Here is a 23616-nt window from a genome sequence, read left to right as displayed (position 1 = left end):
TTCACAGAAGATGAGCCTTGTCTACAGCTCTGTCCATGAAGCCAAACTGGACGTCTTCAAGCACAGTTTGGTGATAGCACACAAAAGGACATAGAGACAACAATCAAAGTTCTACATGCAAATGAGCAGTATCAAGGGTGAGCACATCATTCAGGCTCCATCAGGGACTTACTTCTGTTGGCCATAAACACTTCCAAGGCCGTGTTCTGTAGAAGGTAGCGTCTGGAAAACACAGCTCGGATCTCACTGAACATCCATTTCCCGTGAAGTCCCTCAGTGTATGCAAGAACCTAAGAGAAATGGATTAAGAGGACATTAATCAATAAAGTAGAAACTTAAGACTTGGGGAGCACTTTATACAGAGTGCCAAGTAAAATCCTAAATGAGTTATTGTCTGCTTCCATGATATATCACGGCACTGCCAATCACCTGAAACCGTATATCTGTACAATTTCCACCTTTCTAAACTCTCTTGACTCAAGGAGAAACAAAGGAGTAAGAATAATTACATATTCAAAATGACTCTGTGACTTAAGCAGAGATTATCCTGTCTGTGGCACACACTGTTGATAAGGTCAAATATTCTTCCTCCTTTTTCTTTCTCCCTTACTTCATGGGAGCCAGTTACCAAGTATTCAGTTTTTCCTGACTGGTCTGAGCAAGGTTTTTCCAGTAAAAGGTGAGATAGCAGATGTTCTTAGGTTTGTGGGTCACATGTTGTATGCTGTAACTGTTCAGCTTTTCCTTGGTAACCTGTCAGTAGTCATAGTCCCTCCCTCCCTCCCTCCCTCCCTCCTTCCCTCCCTCCCTCCCTTCCTCTCTTCCTTCCTTCCTCCCTCTAAAAAGGATTTTGTGTGCATATATTTGTGTGCACTACCACAAGCATGCCTCGTGCTTGTGGGGGTCAGAAGAGGCATTCAGATCATTTGAAGCTGGAGTTATGGACATTGTGACCCACCATGTGGGTGCTGGGAATTGAACTCAGGTTCCCTGCAAGAGAGGTCAGTGCTAAGCCATCTCTCAGAGCCAGCACCTTACATTTTCAGGAAGGGTTTCTCACTGGATTGGAATTTATCAATTCAGCTAAACTGACTGGCCAACAGGGATCCTCCTGTCTCTACTGATCTAACACTGTGACTGTGGTAAGATGCCACCGTGCCCAGCTTTTTTATTCTTTTTTACCTGATTGCTATGAGGAGCCAAAGTCCTCATTCTTGTGTGGCAAGTACTTTAGGACTGAACGCTCTCCAGTTCTTAACTTGGTTTGAGTCTTCCTAAGGCTAGAAGGTCTTTAGAGGTTGTTGTACGTGTTTAACTCCTGAGACATTCAGAATCAGTCAGACTCTTGCTAAATCTTGGCTCTGCCATTTGCTAGCTTTAGATCTTGGAAACATTACCTGACTCCATCTCCCTTTTGTCTTCTGAAAAGTGGTGACAATAATACCCACTGCTAGCTAGTTTAAGGGCCAGTGAATATAGAATAGAGGGCCAGCTCTATGAAATTGTTCTTAGCACATGACAACTCCTCTCAGATTTTAAATGCAAAACTTCTTCTCATGCATTTTACAAACTGGTTACTATGGTGACTCACTGCAATTCATATTTACACATTCTCTGGTAACTATAATCAATTGCCATCCTGAATTTCATACAGAATGGAAGGAATACAAGATTACCAACATCTTCTGCATGTGTGAAGTAACAAATATCTCAAGACAAATAGTTGAAAACTATCTACATATAATTATTTCACCAAGAAAAAATAATTAAGACCATTGAAATTCAGTCAAATGAGTAAAACATGGAAATTTCTTGTAAAGCCTGTGCTGGGCCCCTCATATTAACACCAGCATACTATGTTACTGTGTGCGAATGTATATTATGTACATGCAGACACAGGCATGGTTACACCCATGTCTGTCTGTAGGAACTGTGATATATCAGGTAGGTAACTGGGAAAACAAGGTGGCCTGATTCTGTGGGTGTCCCACATGAAATTAGAAGTTCTGTCAGTAGGAATTTACCAGTCTCCTGAGTCTCTCTTAATGCTTCACTACTGGCTCTGTCAAAAAGGGTCTGTGCCCTTCAGATCTGTGCCTGCTGCTGGCGTGCATGAGGACAAAGCTTATCAAGCCCAGCAGCCCCACGGAGGAAGGCTCGCTTCCTGTGTTTCACTCCTTCAGGAGTAACTGCTCTCAGTGCCAGACACGGAGGTGCCCAAGGACAACCGCCCTCGCTGGACAGCAGTCTCCACCAGCTTCCAGCCCCAGGCGTTCTAAAGCAGCATCTCTCGTGAGGACACACCAAGGACAGCTGTACCAACTCCTTGGAGGGAAACTTCTAAAAACTGCTGGAGGACAGTATCCCAGCAGTGCCCTTGGGTGACGGCACTCAGGAAGCTACAGCACAAGGGTCTCATCCTGGGCTTCTAAGGAGACCAAGATAACCCTTATGTACAGGCTTTCTATAGTTCCTAGAGCTTCTTTATTTCCTATTAGCCATTCCCTTGTAGCTCCAATCTCCTGTTTTAATTATAATTATTTATGCTGCACATCAGCCATGGAAGTTGCTATGTGGTTTCTCTCCCCTGCCTAGATTCAAACAGTTCCTGAAAGGCAGTGGGAAGGTCACACGGTAGGATTTTCGACAACGCTGGGGAATTGTGTGAGAGGGAAGAGAAGGCTGTGCCCGTGGTGGCAGAGTGGCCAGATGGGATATTACTGTGGCATGTGATGAGGAGTTTAATCTATTGGTGTGCATTTTAGAAATGTAAAGGAATATCATTTACAGTCAATTGAAAGCTGAGTTTATGGTGTGTTTCTATAAAAATCTGGGCGCCAAGCCCAGGTCTGAAATATAAACTGATACAATAAAGCTGTCTGTGTTTTATTTATACCTTACTTGTTACATAGTGTTACCTAACTTTTAGTATTTTCTATAGCTTTAACTTGCTTACATCATTCAAATACTTTTGTCAACAGTTTAGGCTTGCAATTTTGTTTTCTTGAAGTTACCTTTCCCATATTCTCTGGCTGTGTCTTCCTGCCTCTGCAATTACATTACAGAGTCTAATCAACAACTACTACCTACCTCATGTGATTTCCTTTTCTGAAAGCTGAATAAACATGAATTTCATTACATTCTATAGCTCATAAACATGAACAGTAAGGCATCCTGATCCCAAATCTCAGGGAATCTTACCATTTTTTTCAAAAGTAGCTGGTATACGAAAGTAAAGACTATGCGAGCCTGTTCGCTGAGGCCATCCTTGCTCACCTGTGAGCTGAAGCACGTGGGAAGCAGGATGAAACACCAGCTTCCCAAAATGTATGCCTAACCCACATTATCTGGTGATCATGTTGAAAACAAATAGGGCTGATGTGCACTCATCTGTATCCGACACGGACAACATTGTCAGAAGCATGAATGGAGCTGTCAAATCAGTTTTACCTTTTATTTTCCTTCGGAGACAGCTAATACTGTGCAAACCAAAAGCTCTTGTCTGGGGATGGCCTTGCTGAGCTCAGGTCACCTGACATGTACAGTAGGATGAGCAGCACATATACTACCTCTTGTCTGGGGATGGCCTTGCTGAGTTCAGGTCACCTGACATGTACAGTAGGATGAGCAGCACATATACTACCTCTTGGGACATGGAAAATCCAAGTTCTGCACCTAGCAGCAGATACTGTTAAGAACAACTAAAATGCTGTAGAGGCTGGATATATCCTTGTCAGTGCTCACGCTTTAGTGACATTTCCAGTTCCAACAGTTTAATTAGAGCGTTTGCAATTCAATATTAAGTTACATGTTCACGTTACTTTTGCAATTCCATGTAAATTACAAATGGCTCAGAACTGTAGCAAACATATTCAAGACAGAATAGATCTAAAGACTTCTCAGGTTGCTATTCACACAGAATATACACACTCTTCCCACAGCTGAACTGGGAAGACTCCCCCCCCGTCCCCCGCCGGCCTAGGAGAAAAGCAGATGTGGAGATGGGAGGAGCTGCCAGTCATTGCTGGTACTGCATGTTCTCCAGCTTCTCAAGCTTGCTCTTAGTGATGCTGTTTCCCCAACAAACTCAAGAAGAATAAGAGACGAGGGTTCTTCTCTATTTTACTTTCACACCACCAGTCTCGTGCTAAAAACACAGAGGCATTTGCCCTGACTGGGGCATAAGATCTTCTCTGAGTGTAGGATACATTGTTTATGATTTATTAAAGCCACTGGAGATCAGAATAGCAAAGCAGCCATACTAGTTAGCTATAGAAGCTAGGTGGTGGTGCTATACACCAGGTCTCAGGATTAAGAGGTAGACTGATGTCTGTTAATTCAAGGCCACACTGACTACACAAAATTGATCCAGTTCCAAGAGAAACAGCTCACACAAAGGTGATCTCAGCACCTGGGATCACACACCTTTAATCCCAGCACTAGGGAGGTGGAGACAGGAGTGATGTGGTTGGGTGGAGAGAGAAACATAAGGAGGAGGAGACAGGAACTGAGAGCTTTTGCTTCTGAGGATTTGTGGAGACAGGATTGCCATGTCAGCTTGGTAGAGGTAAGCTTGGCTGCTTTGCTTCCCTGGTCTTCCTTCAGCTTAAAAGCTTGAACCCCAATATCTGCCCCTGGGTATTTTATTTTTCATGCTACAGCTGAGGGTGAAGGACTCTCAAACTCTGTGACATGTAAGACAGTGACGGAGAGATGAGGAATAGGCACTCTGATGGTGAATTTAAAAATCCGTTTACAAGTCAAATGTTTTTCCAATTGTTTATTTTCAAAACAAACTGGATCTACTGGACTGCCACCTTAAAGATACAAGTAATTTATGATGATAGATCACTAGCTGGGTTTTAGCTTACAGCATGTTAAAACATTGAGTAACATTTGAGAAAGCAATCTGACAATTCCTGTATGAATGTGAAAATGATTTTCAACACATCTTTTTTGTTTTTGTTCTTATTCAATGCTATTTTAATGGCTTCCTAAATACCTTAGTCATGTATATTGTATTACTTGTAGATAATGAAATATATCTACAAGTAGACATATTTATATTTGGAATATAAATTACTGAAGTACCTATTCTACCAACAACCCAACAAAAATAATGTATATGCCAAAATATATCTTTTTTTCCTTTTCTTTTTCAAATTGAAAATAGATTCTTCTTTCATACAATACATCCTGACCATAGTTCCCACTCCCTTCACTCTTCCCAGCTCCTCCCCACCTCTCCTTTCCCCAGGATATATTTCCAACATCTTTAAGAGAGGAAGTCAGTTAAAATTTTCATAGTTTCCCCCCCCTCTGAATAGTACTCCATTGAGTAAATGTACCACATTTTCTTTATCCACTCTACAGTTGAGGGGCATCTTGGTTGCTTCCAGGTTCTGGCTATTACAAATAATGCTGCTATGAGCATAATTGAACAGACACCCCTGTTGTATGAATGTGCATCCTTTGGGTATATGCCTAAGAGTGGAATTGCTAGGTCTTGTGGTTGACTGAGTCCCATTTTCCAGAGGAACCACCACACTGATTTCCAAAGTGGCTGTTCAGTTTGCACTCCCACCAGCAATGGAGGAGTGTTCCCCTCTCTCCATATCCTCTCCAGTATAAACTGTCATTGGTGTTTTTGATTTTAGCCATTCTGACAGGAGTGAGTTGATCTCCATGGGAGGTCTCACCCTCCCTGAGGAGTGTATGGGGGTGGAATGGGGGGATGGTGAGGGGAATGGCAGAATGGGAGGGAGAGGGAACTGAGATGTAAAATAAGATTGCTTTTAGTGTAAATAAAAAATTTAAAAACATTAAAAAAGAAGAGCACAGCCAAAAAATTTCATAGTTATTTATATTTCATAGTTATTTTCATAGTTATTTGCAGTCATCTCGTTGAGATGAATTTCTAATATTTCATGTTTTATGTAGCAATTAAAAACACAGTCTAACAAAATTAAACAGTGTTGCTCTAATTCTGATTAGTGACTGTCTGTTATCATGCCCATTCCTGGTATATGCTATGTTGCTATAGTTCTGATAGTGAACATCTACTATTATGCCCATTACTGTTAATGGTTTAGGGCAGTCAGAGGTCAAAACACTCTTCAGTGGCAGTATTTAGCCCACACTTAGACATTTATCTATTCATATATTAATATGTAAATAATATGTATAATCTAAATATATTTATATATAGTATATATTAATATGTTCATATATTAATCTTTATTTTCTGCAATTTACCAGTTCTGCACCTGTAGGGTCTGCCCCCTCTCTAGTAGAGACACCTTGGGCAGTTATGATTCTTCAGTTTGCTTAGGATAAGGAATACACTAGCTGATCTCCATTGAGATGCTTGTGAGTGCAGGTAAGATCACTCTTTGTAGAAAAGCACATGATAAGTGCTCAATAAAGGATTTCACGTTACTATAATTACCCCACCTTCTCATGTACAAATACACACATGTGCATATGTGTGCATGCATGTGTGCACACTTGTATGTGCACGCACACACAACCCCCCCCCACAATATCTGGTGCTACTCATGAGTAATGACATCATCAGCAAGTGTATAAAGAACGTCATACAATTCTTCATTGAACTCAAAGTCACAACCTGTTTTCTTAGCTGTGACTTATAGTCTTGTAATTACCTGAATTAACACCTCTGATCTTAAAGCCCAGGCATAGAGCAACAGTTACTACTGTCATCTGCAGTAAAAACTGTAAGGAAACTTCCCCTATCTTAGTTCTGCAATCTTCTCCTTATGGCTTAGCTATTTTATTCTCTTTTGGTTATTTTCATTTAACAGCCACTACGAACTGACCACCAAGAGTGACTGGTGAGCAGCAGAGGCCCTGTCCCTGCTCTCTGGGAGATCAGAGCCCCTGGGAAAGGAAGGACGTGTGTATTAAGGAGGCAGGGTGGGCTCTGAGTCAGGGTGCACTGTGAGGAGGAAGGGTGAAAGTCAGGATGTGGGTGGGAGATCACAAGGCTGCCTCGAGCAAATCATGTGGAGTCTGGGCCCTGGTCTGAGAACACTGACATGCCACTGCAAGATTTTATACAAAGATGCCAGATGATTAAATTAGCACTTTAGAAGTCATTCTGGGGACTGGAGAGATGGCTCAGTGGTTAAGAGCAATGGCTGCACTTCCAGAGGACCTGGGTTCAATTCTCAGCACCCACATGGCAGCTCACAACTGTCTGTAACTCCAATTACAGGGGATTTGACATCTTTATACCAATGCACATAAAATAAATTTAAATAAGTTATATAAAAATATTCATTTCTGTGACTACAATGAGAAGGTATTTTAACAGGAAAACGGAGGTTGGTCCAATAATATACACAAATAGTAAGTCATAATTAGTTTTAATAAATTATGAACTCATCCAAAAGTGTGTCATTCATGTCCTTTGTAGTATCTTACGTTGTGACGAGTACTTTTAAACTGGTCTATTTGTTACCTGCATTGTGGAGAACTAGGAGAGCTGGTGAGGTGAGAGTCTGCTTACATATTCCTTACAAAGCCTCCACACTGGATACTTGGATAACTTTGTTGAGTAAAATTTTTAGCAGTCTGATCTACAAATGCTATAACTGGAGTGTTCACTTTATCTCCAAAGTGTGGCCTCAGAGAGGGATGGTGGTGAGGATGATTTGTTTTTGTCCTAATCATCAATGTCCCCACTGATAAGCATTGTATCTTTTGGCTATGATTCCTAATTTCCTCAAACTTGGAACACTCTAAATTTTTACATTTTTCTCTGTGCTTTTTTTTATTTTTATTTTTTTAAAGGACTGGGAACTGGGGAGAAAAGAATTCACCACAATTGTAGAAACACTAGTTTGTTGGAGTCACGTGTGATAGCACAGGCCTTTGGTCGCAGTATTGGGGAAGCTAAGGCAGGAGGATCTCTGAGTTCAAGGGCATCTGGACTACAATGTCAGTTCTAGGACAGCCAGGGCCACACAGAGAAACCTAGTCTTGAAAACAGAACAAAGCAGCAGCAACAAAAGATACTAGTTTGTAGAAACTAGAATGTTAGCTTCCCTTTCGAGATTCTGCACAGTGACAGCTTTTTAATGGTTTCACTTTCAAGTCCTTTATTTTTAGACATGCTTTCTTCAAATTTCAGTTTTGAGTTAGTATGCTTTCTTTGAACCAATGTGGTCAAACTGCTATTTGGATACTATAAATTGTCAGCAAAGTTGTTTAGCTTTTTGAAAATGTATCCGATGAGATGCTAGTGTAATTACTGTTATAGCTGTATTGGTCAATGCCTATACCAAGCTGACAGAAAAGAGAATTGTTTTTTGCTGGGGATCTAATTATGCTATGAGAGAACTCTCCCACAATATTAAAACTTTTGCTGTGAAGTATTTAAATACACAAAAAAGTAAAAAAGCATCTAATGAAGTGCGCATCTAATGAAGTGAGAAGTCTTAGTATTTTTAAGCTGAAAGACTCAAGCATCTACTCCCTGGTTAGCATATGCTTATTTGAACCTGTAGGAAACTACAAAAAGAAGCACTAATGTCTTCACAGCCCTGACCCACAAAGCTTAAACATGAGAAACACTGTAGCAAACACTTCAGCACACACCAAGTGGCAGCTACAGTTACTAATAATGCTGTGAAATCCAGCATTTATCCACCCTGTGCCTGCTGCCCAGCTAAGTCAACCACTCTGAATACTTTCCAGGTCCCCATGTGCCATGTTCTGTCACACTCCAGTGCCCCTGCACATAATATTTCTTCTGCCTGCCAATCCCTCATTGTTGTGCTCTGCTCATCAACTGCCATGAACGGTTAAGCTCGGAGACCCCACTGCTCCTCAGAGCCCTGCACCCCCCCACCCCTTCAGAACAAAGCAAACCACTATAACTTTTGGCTTACTTGCTGTGTCTTGCTCACCTGTGACTCTATGACTGGCTGAGAGCAGGAATTCTCAATGCATCTCATTACTTACTAGTCACACAGAACACAGACGCCACCCAACACATGCAAGTAGCTTAACATCACTAACAACTAGCTGGTCTCTTCTAATAGTACATATGATCAGAAAAGTCACTTCTCACAGTTGTTATTAGATTTCTTTATTTCATTTTATGTGTGAGTGTTTTGTTTATAGATATGTTTGTGCATTGTGCTGGTACCTGTGGGAGTCAAAAGGCGGCAATGGATCCCCTGGAACTAGAGTTATAGATGGTAGGTAATGGGAATTAAACCTGCAGGAGCCACAAATGCTCATAACTGCTAAGCCAATTCTCCATCCCCCCCTCAAAGTTCTTGATAAATATGGCCTATTTCACTTCAAAACAGTCATTAATGGTCCCAAATCAAGCTAGGTATGGTGGCTATAATTTTAGTGCTTGGGAGAGAAGAGTAGGAACTCACAGGAGGATTGTAACTCCTAAACTATCCTGAGCTGTATAGGGAGACTCTCAGACAAACTAGCAAACAAACAAGAACTGGGTTGGGGATTTAAGGCAGTGATAGAGGACTTATAACTATCATCCTCAAGGCCCTTAGTATAATCCCTAGCATTATGAAAAGAAACAAGTATACATTGGAGAATTCAAAGGCTCTAGACTGATTCCAAGTTTATTAGGCCTGGATTGGGCAGGATGCATATGCTACTCTTTCCTAAGATGCTGGGATGGCTCTTCTTGGCTGTCACCGTGACTACATCTGGAATTAAATACATCAATACCTATGAGGGATTTTTCTCAATTGAATCATTTGCAGAGGGAAGACCCGCTTTTAATTTGGACCTTGTGAGGTGGGAAGATCACCTTTAATCTGGACCACACTTCCTGGTGGCGGCCTACATACAGAACCCTGAAAACAAAGCATTTGCTCTTCATCTGTTTGCAAGTCCATTCCTTCACCGGCATTAGAGCCTATTTCTTCAGGATTCCAATGTATACTGAAGACTATCTGAGACACCAGCGGCGTGAACTGGGTTCATGAACCTTCTATTGGTAGACAGCCATTGTTGGACTAGCTGAATCTCAGCCTGTAAGCCAGTCTAAGTTTTGCTCTTTTAGAGAACCCTGACTTATAAAGATGCTCCTTTGTACTGGGCTTACAAAGCAGCAAATCATGATCCTAGCCACAGTAGAATGAACTGGAATGGACAGTTCATATAAAGGCAGTTATCTCGACAGGAAACTTAGGATTGATGGTTGTGAAAACACTGCCCACCAGAGTCACACTATCATGAGTGTTGGCTGGGTGGCCCAAACAGATAATCTCTCTTGACAATATGAATGTAAGATATTCAAACACCCACGCAGGAGAATGGGAAGGAGCCAAAAGCGGCAAGAAGACAGTCAGCAGGCACCACGGAGCAGCTGGTGCTCTGCGGAGCAGAAGCCAAGACAGATGAGATGGGTCTCGGCATACGCATCCTGTCTCCGGCGCTGGTGCATCTGGTGCCACTCCTGGCCACGGCCACACCGGCTTGTTTTCAGCCTCTTGAACATGCCAGGCTGCTTCCCATGATCGCCAAGAGACATGCTCCTCCCCCAGTGGAAGCATGTTACCTCTTCTCTTGGCCTGACCTCTCTGGCTACTTGTAATTTCTACTGCATCCCTCTGCAGCATGTACCCAAAAGTAATCTTGCAAATCAATTACACCTTTTATCAGTGCATTTCTCCCAAACTCTGACCATTTATTTCTCGTCACTGTACTGCTATTACTTAGTAGAATGCACATTTCCGTGCTGAAACTCAGCAAAAATGATTTTGTTGAATTATAAAGTATACATGGAGTCAGTGTGTGGCGGGAATAGAACAAAGACTGGCATCTATGGTTGTAAGAACAAATTATTTTATAATGTAGTAGGATTTAATTAATTACTGTTTAATAATGCTTTGTATTTTTATAAAAATAAAATAAGGTGGTTCATTGGCATTTTTGAGAAATTACAGTTTTCCAGGTCCAATAAGAATTTTCCACTTCTGGGCCAGCGAAATAAGTCAGTGGGTAAAAGGTGCATGCAGCTAAGCCTCCCCCTCCCTGGCCCCTTCCCCCACCACCCTTTTTTTTTTTGAGACTGGGTTTCTCTGTATTGTTTTGGAACCTGTCCTGGAACTCACTCTGTAGACCAGGCTGGCCTTGAACTCACAGAGATCCGCCTGCCTCTGCCTCCAAAGTGCTGGGATTAAAGGCGTGCACCACCACCGCCCAGCCAGCTAAGCCCTTTGACCTGAGTTTGGTTCCCAGGAGTCACAGGGTAGAAGCAAAAGACCAATTACATAAAGTTGTTGTCAGACTTCAACATTCATGAGTGTGCACACGCACCAAATACACAGATGAAATTTACAAAAAAGGAATTCTCTACTTGAATTGTATTGTGCTTTTTTCAGAGGAAACTATAGTCGCATCAGAACTCACTTCTGCTCCCTGCTCTACCTACTTCCATCTTTCAAATTAACCTGGTATCGTAACCTTGGTCATGTCAGATGTGGTCCTCTCTTCCTTCCACACGAGTCTGGACACTCACCTCAGAGACTGATGAGATTTAGAAAATGCCATTCTGGAGAGGGAACAAATGGAAAGTCCACGCCCTCCCCCTCTGCATATCCCTGACTGGATGCTACTTTCAAAAGTGCTGATGCCATTCGTGTGAGAAGCAGGAGAGCCGAGCATGGTAGGGTGGGAAAGGCTGTGAAGCTGTGTTGAGACCTGGGAGACCTGTGGGTTCTAGGACTTGCTCACAAAGCTCGCTGTCATGTGTGTATCGATGTCCCACATACAACTATCTTTCCTCATGCAGACTTCTGAATTAGGAAATCTGTTCCGAGCTGACACAAAGTCTGTTCTTGACCCAGTCTACATGTCTGCTTTTTACAAAAGAAAAACACCTAACTTACACACACACACACACACACACACACACACACACACACACACACACACAGCCTGTGTGTATAATCAGTTTAGTTCTCCATAAACATAAGACTGCCCTAGACAATGAAATCTACTATAATTTTAAACTATGCAGGTTATTAAATGTTTTTGTATACTGTGTTTCACTACAGTTCTTTTTGTCTGCTTGGTTAATTTCTACTAGTAAAATCTGCTGCTTTAAGCAGCATTTATTCAAAGGAAAGTCAACCATCTACCAAGTGCCTACCAGGCAGGACCTGTATCACCAGGAACCAGGACCACAAGATGAATATGAATGATTTTCTAGTGAAAAGACTTTCTTTTGTAGTAGTAATTAGCAGATGAAAATTGCTTTAGTAAAATTTGAAATCAAAGTTTGTGAAATGTATTTGCCCATGAAAACGTGACTCCTAAGCTTTGATAGTACATCATATAAGGGATTCCCAAGAGAATTCTTCCTCTTACCACCAGAGCTATTCTGGCTCCATTCTCCTGGCAAGAGTAGCTACAGTGAGACCAACCTAGAGGCAGGGAACACACATCATTAAATATCACATAGAGTTCTTTAATTTCACTCTCTCATACTGGTGGGCTAAAATAATGCTTTTTCTGAGACAGGGGACTCTGAGACCCCAGTCAGACTTGAACTCATGATCCTCACACTTCAGGCTTCCAAGGAATGGGATTGCAAGCATACATCACCACAGCCAACCACTTTATTTTTTATGTATTTGTATGTCATGCTGTAGGTAAGAACTTGGGCTTTGTAAGATAACAGACCAAGTACTTGTAATTTATTTTCTACTAACAGTTTTTCCTCATACAGCTTGAGTGCACTGAGTGTTAACCCAGTAACACAGCTGTCCCCAGCAGGCAGCGTGGCACAGTGAGGTGCTCCATGCCACGCTGAAGAGGGACCCAAAGGCCCTCCCCACCGGAACTTCAGGGACAGGCAACAACCTGGGAGGAGGGACTGCCTGTTCCCTCCTTAGTCCTTGTCTAGGCTGCTGTGCTCTAATCGAAAGCTTGCTTTGGAGCCGGGGTGGTGGTAGCTCACGCCTTTAGCTCCAGCACTCTGAAGGCTGAGGCAGGCAGATCTCTGTGAGGCTACCCTAGTCTACAGACTGAGTTCCAAAACGCTTCTTATGATCCAACTAACTCTGGTTATGAACTAGACTTTTTTATTATATGCTACTTAATAGATGGCATTCAGTACTAGGTTTGTCATGTGTGAAAAATAATCTTTAAAAAAAAAGTACTTCAACTACAGACAGTTTGGCTCCTGAATTTCCCATGGGTTTTATATTTCTGCCCCCAATTCTCTACATGGGAGGGTGACTGGCTGTTTAAGAAACATGCTTTGCTCTTTGCTGTGAATCAGTGTCACTCCTGATACTGTAGGAAGAGAAAGGAGAACTCTGGGGGTCATGTAACTTGAAGGCAGTGTTGCCGGGCATAAGGGCATGATAGAACAGTCCAGGCCTGCACTGTGTTTCCCGGCTTACAGTGCAGCCCTTACAACAGCTGTCTATTTAGAGCATAGTTCTACTTCATGGAGGACTGGCCTGTGAGTCCCAGGAACAAGTCCGCTGTCTGTAGGCATCACACATGAGTTGTACAACAAACAAAATCTTCAAGGGTTAGCATTTACTAACTTCCAGGAATGAAGCTGGGTGCTGGGAATGGTGTGAAACAGGACAGAGAGGTCTTGCCTTTCCTTCAGCCTGTGCCTGTGTCTGCAAGGCAAGCAAAGCAGCTGCATCAGCCTGGCTTGCAGAAAGAATGAAATGAGCCTTTATGTAGTATTCTTACCACAGGCTCTTCTGCTCTACAGTGGTGCTTTCAGAGGCAAGAGGCCTTCCAGAGCATCACCGGAGAAAGGACACATGCAAACTGACTTCAAAGTCAGCTTAGAGTCGGTGTGAGCTCTGAGAGGCTCTGGGACCCTGTCGAGGCAGAAACGCAGCAAAACCCAGGATTCATGACTACCCTGGAGAGAATGCTGTGGCGCTGGCTACACGGTGAGCTTAGGAGGAGAAACCTGAGGTCTCAATTAAGGAAGAAGGACGTGGAGGGAACTGCATTTCGGATAGGTGCAGGAGAGGAGAGGAAAGGTAGACTGACTATGTGCTAGACCAAGTGAGTGAGTGTGTCCTGGTAAAGTCACCGAGAAGCTAGAGGTGCCGCAGGCATCTGGGAGCGCAGCAGTGAGGGAAGTGGAGCGTGCTGTCCTCTCCAGTTTAGATTACGGCACACGTGGGTACTGGGGGGAAGAGAAGTGTGTCGGTCACGTCAGTCACCCAGACATCGGATGTGCCCATCACTCAGCTACTGCCCTTAAAGGCAGGGGTTTCTGCGAAAATGTTAACAACAAAAACAATGACCCTACCCACATTTGGAAGGATTGCCAGTAAATAAAATAAAACAATTGAAAAGTATTATCAAAGTTGCAGTCTCCATTGATATGAACAAGCTTTCTCTGTAGCATTGTTTTCTTCCCACACAAAGCTATGTCTGTCTTACTCAGAAACCATGCTTGTGTAGACTATCTTCCTTCTTATGGATTGACATGTACCACACAGCACTGGCTCTGCATGTGCGGCTCCGGGGCACACCCTTCTCATGTATGCTTCTCCAGAATGCCTGCCTGCGTTAGAAGATAAATCAAAATGCATACTTGAGACACCCACATCATGAATTCATTTATGAAGAATGAGGCCCATCTGGCACAGAATCCTGCCTAGTAAGTACATATGGGTTAGTACATTTAACTAATGATAGTTTCATTACGGTTGTGCCAGAATTTGGGGGTAAAAAAAAATCACTGACTTTTACGTCAGAGCAGAATGACTCTTATTGGGTAGGCAGATACATTCTAATGATGCTACAGTTTAGGTGGGCATTCCATAGAGAAACAACAAAGTTGGCAGGAAGAAGGAAGATACAGGCATGTGTATGAAAGTATTGTACATGACAATATAGTGCCCTCCAATGCGCAGAAGTGTGTGAGGGTTGTCACTGCACTGTTTATAAATCACCTATGGACATCAGCCCCAGAGGGTGGCCTGAGACAACAAGGACACACGACAGGACACACTGCTCTGACCACTAAGGCACACGCCACCTCGTCTGAGCAGGAAGACCATCGCAGGTTTACAACCCCTTCCCTCAGTCACACCCGACAGGCTAACACTGAGGATGCGAGCACAAAAGAACTGTGTCCTGCGTTCCTGTCGAGTGCGAACGGCACACACACAAGAAACCTTGGTGTGATCTATCAAGAGCTAAATGTACAGACTGGTGCTGTGACCCAGAGTTGTCTGATCTTGGCCTTGGTATGTCATGTGGAGCTCTTCCCATGGCAGTGACTTAACTAAGTCCCTGGTGGAGTATTCAGTGTGGTGGTGTTCACCACAGCACTATGCAGACCCACAGTCATCCTTGACAGACTTAGAAAATATGTAATAACCTGGTGCAGTGAAGTTGGGGGCATTTTTTAAAGACAAGAGTATAAGTTATAAAACCCCCAAACTAAGTAAGTATATATTTATTTATAAGGAGAAAAGTCACAGAGGAAGCAGAAAACAGGGTCTATTCTTCTGGGCCCACCTAGGGTGAGTTTGCAAGCTCACACCAGCCCACAATTCTTGACACCCCTCAGCTCTCATCAGGCCCTTGTGAGTGATCCCTGAGCTGGGCCACCGAGCTTACCATGCCCGTACCTCTTACACTGCAGGGGTCTGTGAGGATGCACAACTCAAACTGACCCTGAAACATCATTATAATTTTACCTAATTCTCCACCGTTTTATACTTCTTCTTTTATACTTGGCAACACAGATGACAGGTTGCAGGATGTTATCACTAGATAACAATGCCTTTCAATTCTTTGCAGAGTGTTCTGTTTTGTGCTTGCTTAATTGAGTTCATAGTGTGAGCTTATGTCATTTTTAGAATTGCTGAGGATTGTTTTAAAATATTTTAGAATGTAAATGAAAAGTACCTATTTATCTATTTTTTAAAAGAATTCATAGTCTCTCCACTAAGAACTGATAAGCCTGTGTGAGAATCTATAGCTGTCTCTCTCTGATGAGGAAAGGATACTTTAATGCACTGTGAAATAAGAACCTTTCCTCTCATGGAATGCCCAGGCATCCAGACACCGAAGGGGAACACCACAGAAAATCAATGCTAAAGAAAAATTACACTTCCTTCAGCTTTCTAGCTCCTAGATTGGGTCTCACACGGCAATATTAAAAAAAAGCAAGTTTAATATATGATAGCTGACAATTTCACACTAATTCCTGCTTTCCTTTCCTTTTTTGTTTTAACGCCCCTGAAATGCAAACGCAAAGTCCAATAGACAGCAGGGATGAGTCTCAGGACTGCCACAAGCTTTTCAACCTAATCGAATGGGTGTAAAAACATATATAAAAAGATGAAAGCGCTCTGCTTTACATATGGCAAAACACATCAGGGAGACTCTGAAAAGAGAAGTGAGATGTTCCATAGGGGCAGGTTAGGTCTGATGCTAATGCCAGCTTAAGATGGTGACAGTCTGGAGCAGGGAGCCTGGCCAGGCTGCTTTAATTTCTCCCTGGAATAGCTCTCGCCCAACCTTCTGCAACACATCAAAGTCTCTGGAGCTCAATTAAAATTGGATTATATTGAAATGCTCCAGCGATGGGAGCTGTGTGTTCACTAACACTTTTCTCTCAGTGATACTCCAGATGACAGTTGCCCATCCCAATTTACACGGTTGTCATAGAGACGGGAAGAGAGCAGTGCAGAAGCAACACAAAGGAAAGGTAAAGGCTGGGGCTTCCGCGGAGGAAGCGCTTCTTGTGTTCCTGGACCCCGCTTATTACACCAGTGACAGCATCAGAGACACAACATTATTACCCTCCGGATCTGCGCTTGACGTGCAAACAAAGACAGTTGATACTGGCTCTGGAACTAAGGAGCTGTGGTCTAGTGTTTTCTGCTTACTAGGAATTGCCCTGAGATGTCCCTGCAGGCCAGGGGAGAGAGTGTGACTGACAAAGCCAGGAAGCATCAATATCTACTTGTTAATTACAGGTATGACCCACAAAAAATAATCATTGTGATAAAGGTCTCTTTCTTTTCCAAATCAGCCATTTAAAAAGGTTAAATGTCGGGCAAAGACAGTAAATCATGATTGCCATGCTCCTATGTTTAAAACACAGACTGGATTTAATCAAATCAGTGAACAGTAATGGGGGCCATTACTGACACAGAAACAGATTTCCAAATTTGGATATGGGATTTATTTCTGGTTTTAATGAGTAGGTATTCTATAATTTTTGTTAATTTCTCTTCTGGCATAAAAGCCTATCAGCCCAGGAAGGACATGCCAGCTTCCTCAAAGCCTAGATGAAGATAGCCCAAGAGCCGGGCAGTTCTAAGGAGTGATACACTCAGCAGTGTAGAAGGCTGCTAACCATCCCGTGTTCTCACGCAGGTAGAATGCTCCTGGCTCTGTGAAAAAACGCTAACCTCTCTTGTAATTGGTTTATTGCACTATTACGGCTGCTCTCCTCCCACGGTGTAGGCCACCATGGAAATAGACTAGCGACTGCAATTTTAGGGAGTAGTGTACTGTTTTTGTGTGTCAGACCCTCCATAACTGTAGCTCTTTTTCTCTTGGGGAAGATGTGTTAGGACCGTGAGGCAGCAACAAGGCAGAGACTATGAGTGCAGGCCAAAGGGGAAGGAAGCAAAGATGTGTCAGAAAATCTAAAAACCACGCAGATCAAAATTTGTCAAAACAAGCCCTGGTTTAAAACAACAAGAAGGGCCCTACAGCTTGGGCCCTGACAAAGCACCGGGTTTTTATTTATTTATTTATTAGCTCAGCTGTAGAAAACACCATCTAATGAACCTATCTGGGGTGGCTGTCCCCAACCTGTCAGGCATGTCAGGAAATGACAAGCACTGGGGACAGGCCGCCGCCAGTCATAGACAGGCCTGCCAGCTGGAGAGTTCAGCCCCAATCTAATCACACCACCAGAAAATAACTTTCACGCTTCCAGCTTGACAGGGTGGACTTGTGGAAAGAAACTAGGATTGGAAACAATGCTTTTTGTTTCAGTTACATTCAGTTTTGCACAGTAATTAAAAATGCCAAATAACAGGCCCAATGCATGTTGCTTTATAGTAATGCAAAAAAGTCATATCATAGGGAAAAAAAAGGAAAAGTGTCTCATTGAAAATATGGGCTCAGAAAAAAGGAAGGTCAAGCCATCTGTCTCCGTCAACGCACAAGCCACAAGTTGGAAATTCAACTCTATTTTCAATTCAATTTATTGACGCTCAAATTGCATGTCTTCAAAATCACGTTTGCAAGGATGACCAGCAACAGGGCTGGTTTCACCCTGTGTTCCAAGCATCAACACGTGAAGAGAGTAAGGAGGTAAAACTGGTACTTACACGTAACTGTGATAAATGTTCTGCCTTTGGAACTGTTGGCAAAGTGTCATCATAAGCAAATGCATCCACAGAGGGCACCGCAAGCTGGACTGTGTTTTCAGGAGCTTGGAGAGACCTCATTTGCACTAGGCAACTTGCCACTTCATTATCCCGCAGACACGGTATGGATCTAGTACATTCACACGCACCCATTCAAAGTTGCCCATCACTGAGTGTGTGTGCTCACACACAGTATAATTCAGTGCGTCTCAGACAATTAGTGTTTTCATCGACAAAACCATTTCCACAGGGTAACTGCTGGCATCATCAATAAAGTCCAAAGAGCCTAATACAATGCTCCGTGTGTATCTACGCTGTGTTATAAGGCATTATTAACACTCGGGAATGAAGTGCTCTTTTTTCTGTTTATGAATAAGACATTCCTAGTCACACTTTCACTGCATCTCAAAAGTCAACACTAAATCAAGCATATTACTTGCATCACACTCCTGAAATGTCACCAATACAAACATAGAGTTTTCATGTAGTAACTTATTCACAAGTACCATCCCTTCAGTCAAGGGTCTGACCTTTATGTATCTCTAAAGTGGTGGAAACCATATCAGCTTCAAATAGCTGCTATGGTTTGGGAAGTGTGTCCAGAGGTGAATCAACAGCTTACAATCGGGTTTACAGAACAATATTCACCCCAGATGGTAAATGGGGTGGGGTATTTTTAACTGAACCAATCATAAATGTTACTTATCCCATGGAAATTAGTATGTAGAGAGAAGGAATGAAAATGTCCCAAAGATGAAGGCTTGTACCAGCTTCCTGGACATGAACCATGGGCTAGTCCATGAACACAGGAGGGCTGGGACTCAAGACTGTTGTACAGAGGTGATGAGGGGGAACATTTCATATTTCCTCATACCAAGTGTTTCCAATGTATGGTGATTTTATTCAAGCATCAGTGTATAATTTTGTCATTAGCTTGCTCAGTGTGGCTTTTCTGCAGCATTATTTAATTCATTTCAGTCATGTAGGAGCATGGAGAGCTCTGACCTACTGACCCCAATTTTCACTTAAAGAAACAAATATCCTTTTTGCAAACTAAGACAATTTTTCTCTTGTCAACCTTGTTTTAAAGCATTAACCTTAGTCCCGATATGGTAAATATCCATGTTTGTCACTGAAATCTGCTAGGCACAGCAGCTTTAATCAAGTTATGAAATTGCTTCTGGTCTTACTTTATCCATTTGGAGAAATGATTAAAATAAACATGCTGAGTGCATGAGCTCACACTGGGGACACATGATGTGTTTTGGTTTTGTTTGCCATCAAGTAACTCTTAGAAGGAAACAAAAGACAAACAGGCTATTTACATCTTCTCCTGGTGACAAGACTGGAGATTTCTGGAAGACCATGTAACTGGCCTGCCCTCATGCTGGGGGTCATCACAGGGGCTGAACATGGCTCAGGGTCTAGAGTGCTTGCTGTACAGGCATGCAGACCTGAGACTGGGTTTACAGTACCCAAACAAAAGCCAAGGACAGCAGTAGGATCTCTGTGAGTTGAAGGCCGGCCTAGTCTACAGAGTGAGGTCCAGGACGGCAGAGAAACCCTGTCTTGGAAAACAAATAAACAAAACAAAACAAAAACATAAGGTGAGGAGGAATGGAGGAAGACACAAAAATTGACTTCTGCCTCCACACATGTGCATGTGCACCCTTACACACATGCACACAAGACATGTATAACAGATATATGCACACAGATAAACAAAGTCATTGTAGTAGATTACTTACTCCTGAATTTATGAGAAATAGAAAATAGAATATTAGTATTAAATTGAGCATGACCAAATTGTATAATGTACTCCTAAAACAATGTGGACTTTCTAGAAAAAGAGAAAACAGAGTAGATACCATTTGTATCCATAATATTTTATTCTTCAAAAATAGCCAAAAGCAGATGTGGACAACTTTGTGGTATGCTCAAGTTGAATAGTTGATGATATGACATTGGCTACTCTAGCCCAGCATTTTCCAGCCACATACAGTCACTGTGTGGCAAAAGAAGTGGTGATTTGTATTCCTATTTCCCAGGAAGGAAGGAAAGAGGTGATGCTCATCTGCCTCATCAAGATCACAGAAATTCTGAGGGCTAACAAAGCTGACACTGAAAGAGGTCCAAACGCTCTTGTTATTCCTAAGCACACACAAGGAAAGCACTGCCCATGGTGATGGCGTTAAGAGATGGAGCCTTCAGGTAGTGACTGATCAAGTCATGGAAGCTCCATGTTCAAGAACAGATTCTACTCCATCCAAAAGAGGCTTGAGGATCCCATTTCCCTTTCCTCCAAATATGGGGGGGGGCCCAGAAGGAGGCAACACACAGTGGCTAGAGAGCAGCCTTCACCAGGCACCAATCTGCCAGCACTTTGACCTGGGCTTCTATACTGGACAACTAAGCAATGAATTCTGTCTAAAAGTTTGTTCGAGAAATCCAGACAGCTGTGACAACTATCCTACCTTATACTTCTCACAGAGAACACTTTCCCATAAATATGGGCAAGTTTTCTCAGTTATTTATTTATTCTTCAAAAACTCCATGCAATTTATTAACTTTTCCAAGTTTTATTAAGTTCTTAGAACTAGTTACAATGAAATTTTCATTAAAGAGCTTATGAAAATTCTCCCCAACATTTCGACATCACAGCCTTTTCCCAGGACCTTCACAGCTTCAGTGATCCTTAACATGGCATCACTACTGACAGTTTTTCCTAAAGTTTTACACAAACACACTCAGATAAGCAGATTAATTGGCTGGATTTCAAATTCATTTCATAATATAGTGTTTGCTCCCGATCTCTGCAGTCATTTACTGCACATCTCAATAAACAGTCAACTTCTGATATACAAGGCACGATGGCAAATGACATATTTTAAGCAACTGTACTTAATAGGTATAAATGTGGGTACTTATGGGAGCAGAGGCAAGAGGGCAAGAAGGAGAAAAGCTGAAGTCTCCTTAACCCGTTTTCCTTGGCCAGACCATGCTGCTTATAGATTACCTGACCCACTGAGCTCATACAAAGGATTTTGTCTCTTTTGAGCATACAACACAACTCTTCCTTGTGGGATCATTGCTGGCTGGGTAATGAGGTGTAGACTCAGGCTCCATGTTTTACCCTTCCTAGGGTGCCACAGAAAGACATTGGCATCAAAGACACCTTAGCAATCGTAATTAGTCATGTCACTCTCTGAGGCATGGACACAGATAGCAAGACAGCTTTAAAGAAATAGTGCCATGTCTAAGTAAAGAGTGGTGACAGTAGAACACTAATATAAACTCTTAGTTTTAAATATTTCAACTATATAAAAAGAAAAACATATAACTGTAACATAGACTAAGTACTAAAATCCAAAGGAACATATCAAAGAGCAGAATAAAGAAGGAAATGCAGCTCAACAGAAGCTCACACCTTAGGGAATGAAAATGGAGAGTAAGTATTCGTTCTGTGAAAAGACAAAACAGATAACTCTAAAGCAGACCCCTAGCACTGACAGAAAGGGACTCTTACAGTTACCAGCTCAATGTGCTACCTAATGGCTAACAAGGCTTATGGAGACTTAAAACTAAAATCAAATGCCCCGAGAAACTTACAACAGAGTATTAGAAATGGAATCCTCATTTATAACATCAAAGCCCTTCCTCTGCCCCAAAGGCAAGCACCTGTTCTACATGGCATTTCTCTGTGCATTCTCTTGTCCCTGATGGCGTCCCTCCTAAGTCCATGCCAACCCATGGGGTCTCAACCCAGTGAGGTCCAACTCACACAGTGAGTTGCACACCGACAGGGCAGTGCCCACTAGATTTCTTCAGCCGAATTACTCCTGAAACTCAATGAAACAAGCCTCAAATGAAGCCTTACATTTTTAAGAAAAGGCAACCCAAGTGCAGGGTGGGTCTGGCAGAAATGCCTATAAGCTCTGTGCTCTGAGGGACCTAAAAGGCTGAAGACTTGTTCTAGAAAATTAAGAGTAGTAACACCTTCCCACAAGGAGAACAACGGAGGCTGGTGCAGACATTCCTTCTCTAGGGATGGTGCAGAGATGGTGCGAGATGAACAAAAGGCCTTCCCCTCAGCACAAGTTTCCTTTCCAGGTAAAGGTTTGTCAGGAGAGCTGGTCTATGACATGCCACAAATAAAGTATGAGCTTTACTGGAGAAGCTCTTGAAAATTGGAGCAATGCAAATACTTTGAAAACTTCTATGGAGTTACCGGAAAGACGAGCTAGGAGAAACTAGAAGTCTGTGGTCTTTCCCTCTACCAGGTCAAGAGAGAAAGTTGAGGTAATGGTGATATATAACAGCACTGGGAAAGAGAGGAATTGATTCCTAGAGCTGCTGAGAGGGGGAGAGGGAATAGGGGAAGGAGAGAGAGAAGGGGACAGGGAGAATAGCAGACATTCCTGAGGTGTCTCAGGTCTTATAACTTCATCTGCCCCTAACTGGACACCACCACTGGTGCATCTCCCCTTCTCCTCTCCAGTCAGTTATTGCTGGCACACCAACAGGGTCTCCTCACCTACAGTCCAGCCTGACGAGGCTTCAGTGTTGAGCTGGCACTATGCCTGCTGGCTGTACTTCTGGAATAGCTGTAGGTACAGCTGTCACCTAGGCAACTTCACACCCTGGCAGCTTGTTTTTCTTGTAGTTCACACTCACTTGGAGTGCTGCGTGACCTGAAGCGGCTTGTCTCCAGCAAAGCTCACGCTGAGGCTTAGTGTTCAGTACTAGGGTGGTGGGGTTTTTAAGATGTGTGGCCTAGGGAAAGGTGATGAGGTGACTGGGTCATGAACAGTATCCTGAGGGCGTGGCGGCGGTGGTCTCTCAGGGCTGTCTCACAGGGGTCCAGGAACAGCATCTGTGGGCGTGGCAGCGGTCTCTCAGGGACCTGGTGGTGAGGAACAAGCCTGACCTTCCCCAGTCTGTCTGGCTTCCTTGCTGCAAGCAGCCATCTCCACTCCCACTCTCAGCCTTGATGAAAGAATGTAAAAATTAAAGATGTGCCCCGCCCCATGCTCCTGCTTGGTATGGAAAAGTGGGACCACGTGACTGGTGCTCAGGGAAGAGCAGCTGCTCGTGCTCACCCTGCTGTCATCCGCATACACAGGAAGCTTCCTTCCCTCTCGGCACAGCGGGGGTGTGCCTTCTACACCTCCTTCAGGACCACTCATACTCCTTTCCCAGCGCTAACCTTCTG

The 23616-nt window shown here is 42.9% G+C and overlaps 1 protein-coding gene across 3 annotated transcripts in view; it reads right to left on the bottom strand.

The window, feature by feature from the left end:
* The window catches only part of Nbea (neurobeachin), a 485089-nt gene that overhangs the window by 85051 nt on the left and 376422 nt on the right, over positions 1 to 23616 (bottom strand). For all 3 annotated transcript variants that reach the window (XM_040754403.1, XM_040754404.1, XM_040754405.1), the window contains one exon: positions 173 to 290. In XM_040754403.1, coding sequence (XP_040610337.1) covers positions 173 to 290 — 118 coding nt within the window. The remainder of the gene's footprint in view (positions 1 to 172; positions 291 to 23616) is intronic.

Source organism: Mesocricetus auratus, unplaced genomic scaffold (genome assembly GCF_017639785.1).
Source record: "Mesocricetus auratus isolate SY011 unplaced genomic scaffold, BCM_Maur_2.0 Super-Scaffold_100011, whole genome shotgun sequence".
NCBI classification, from domain to species: Eukaryota; Metazoa; Chordata; class Mammalia; order Rodentia; family Cricetidae; genus Mesocricetus; species Mesocricetus auratus.
Note: the sequence above shows the minus strand (reverse complement) of the source record. Positions and strands in the feature narration are given on the sequence as shown.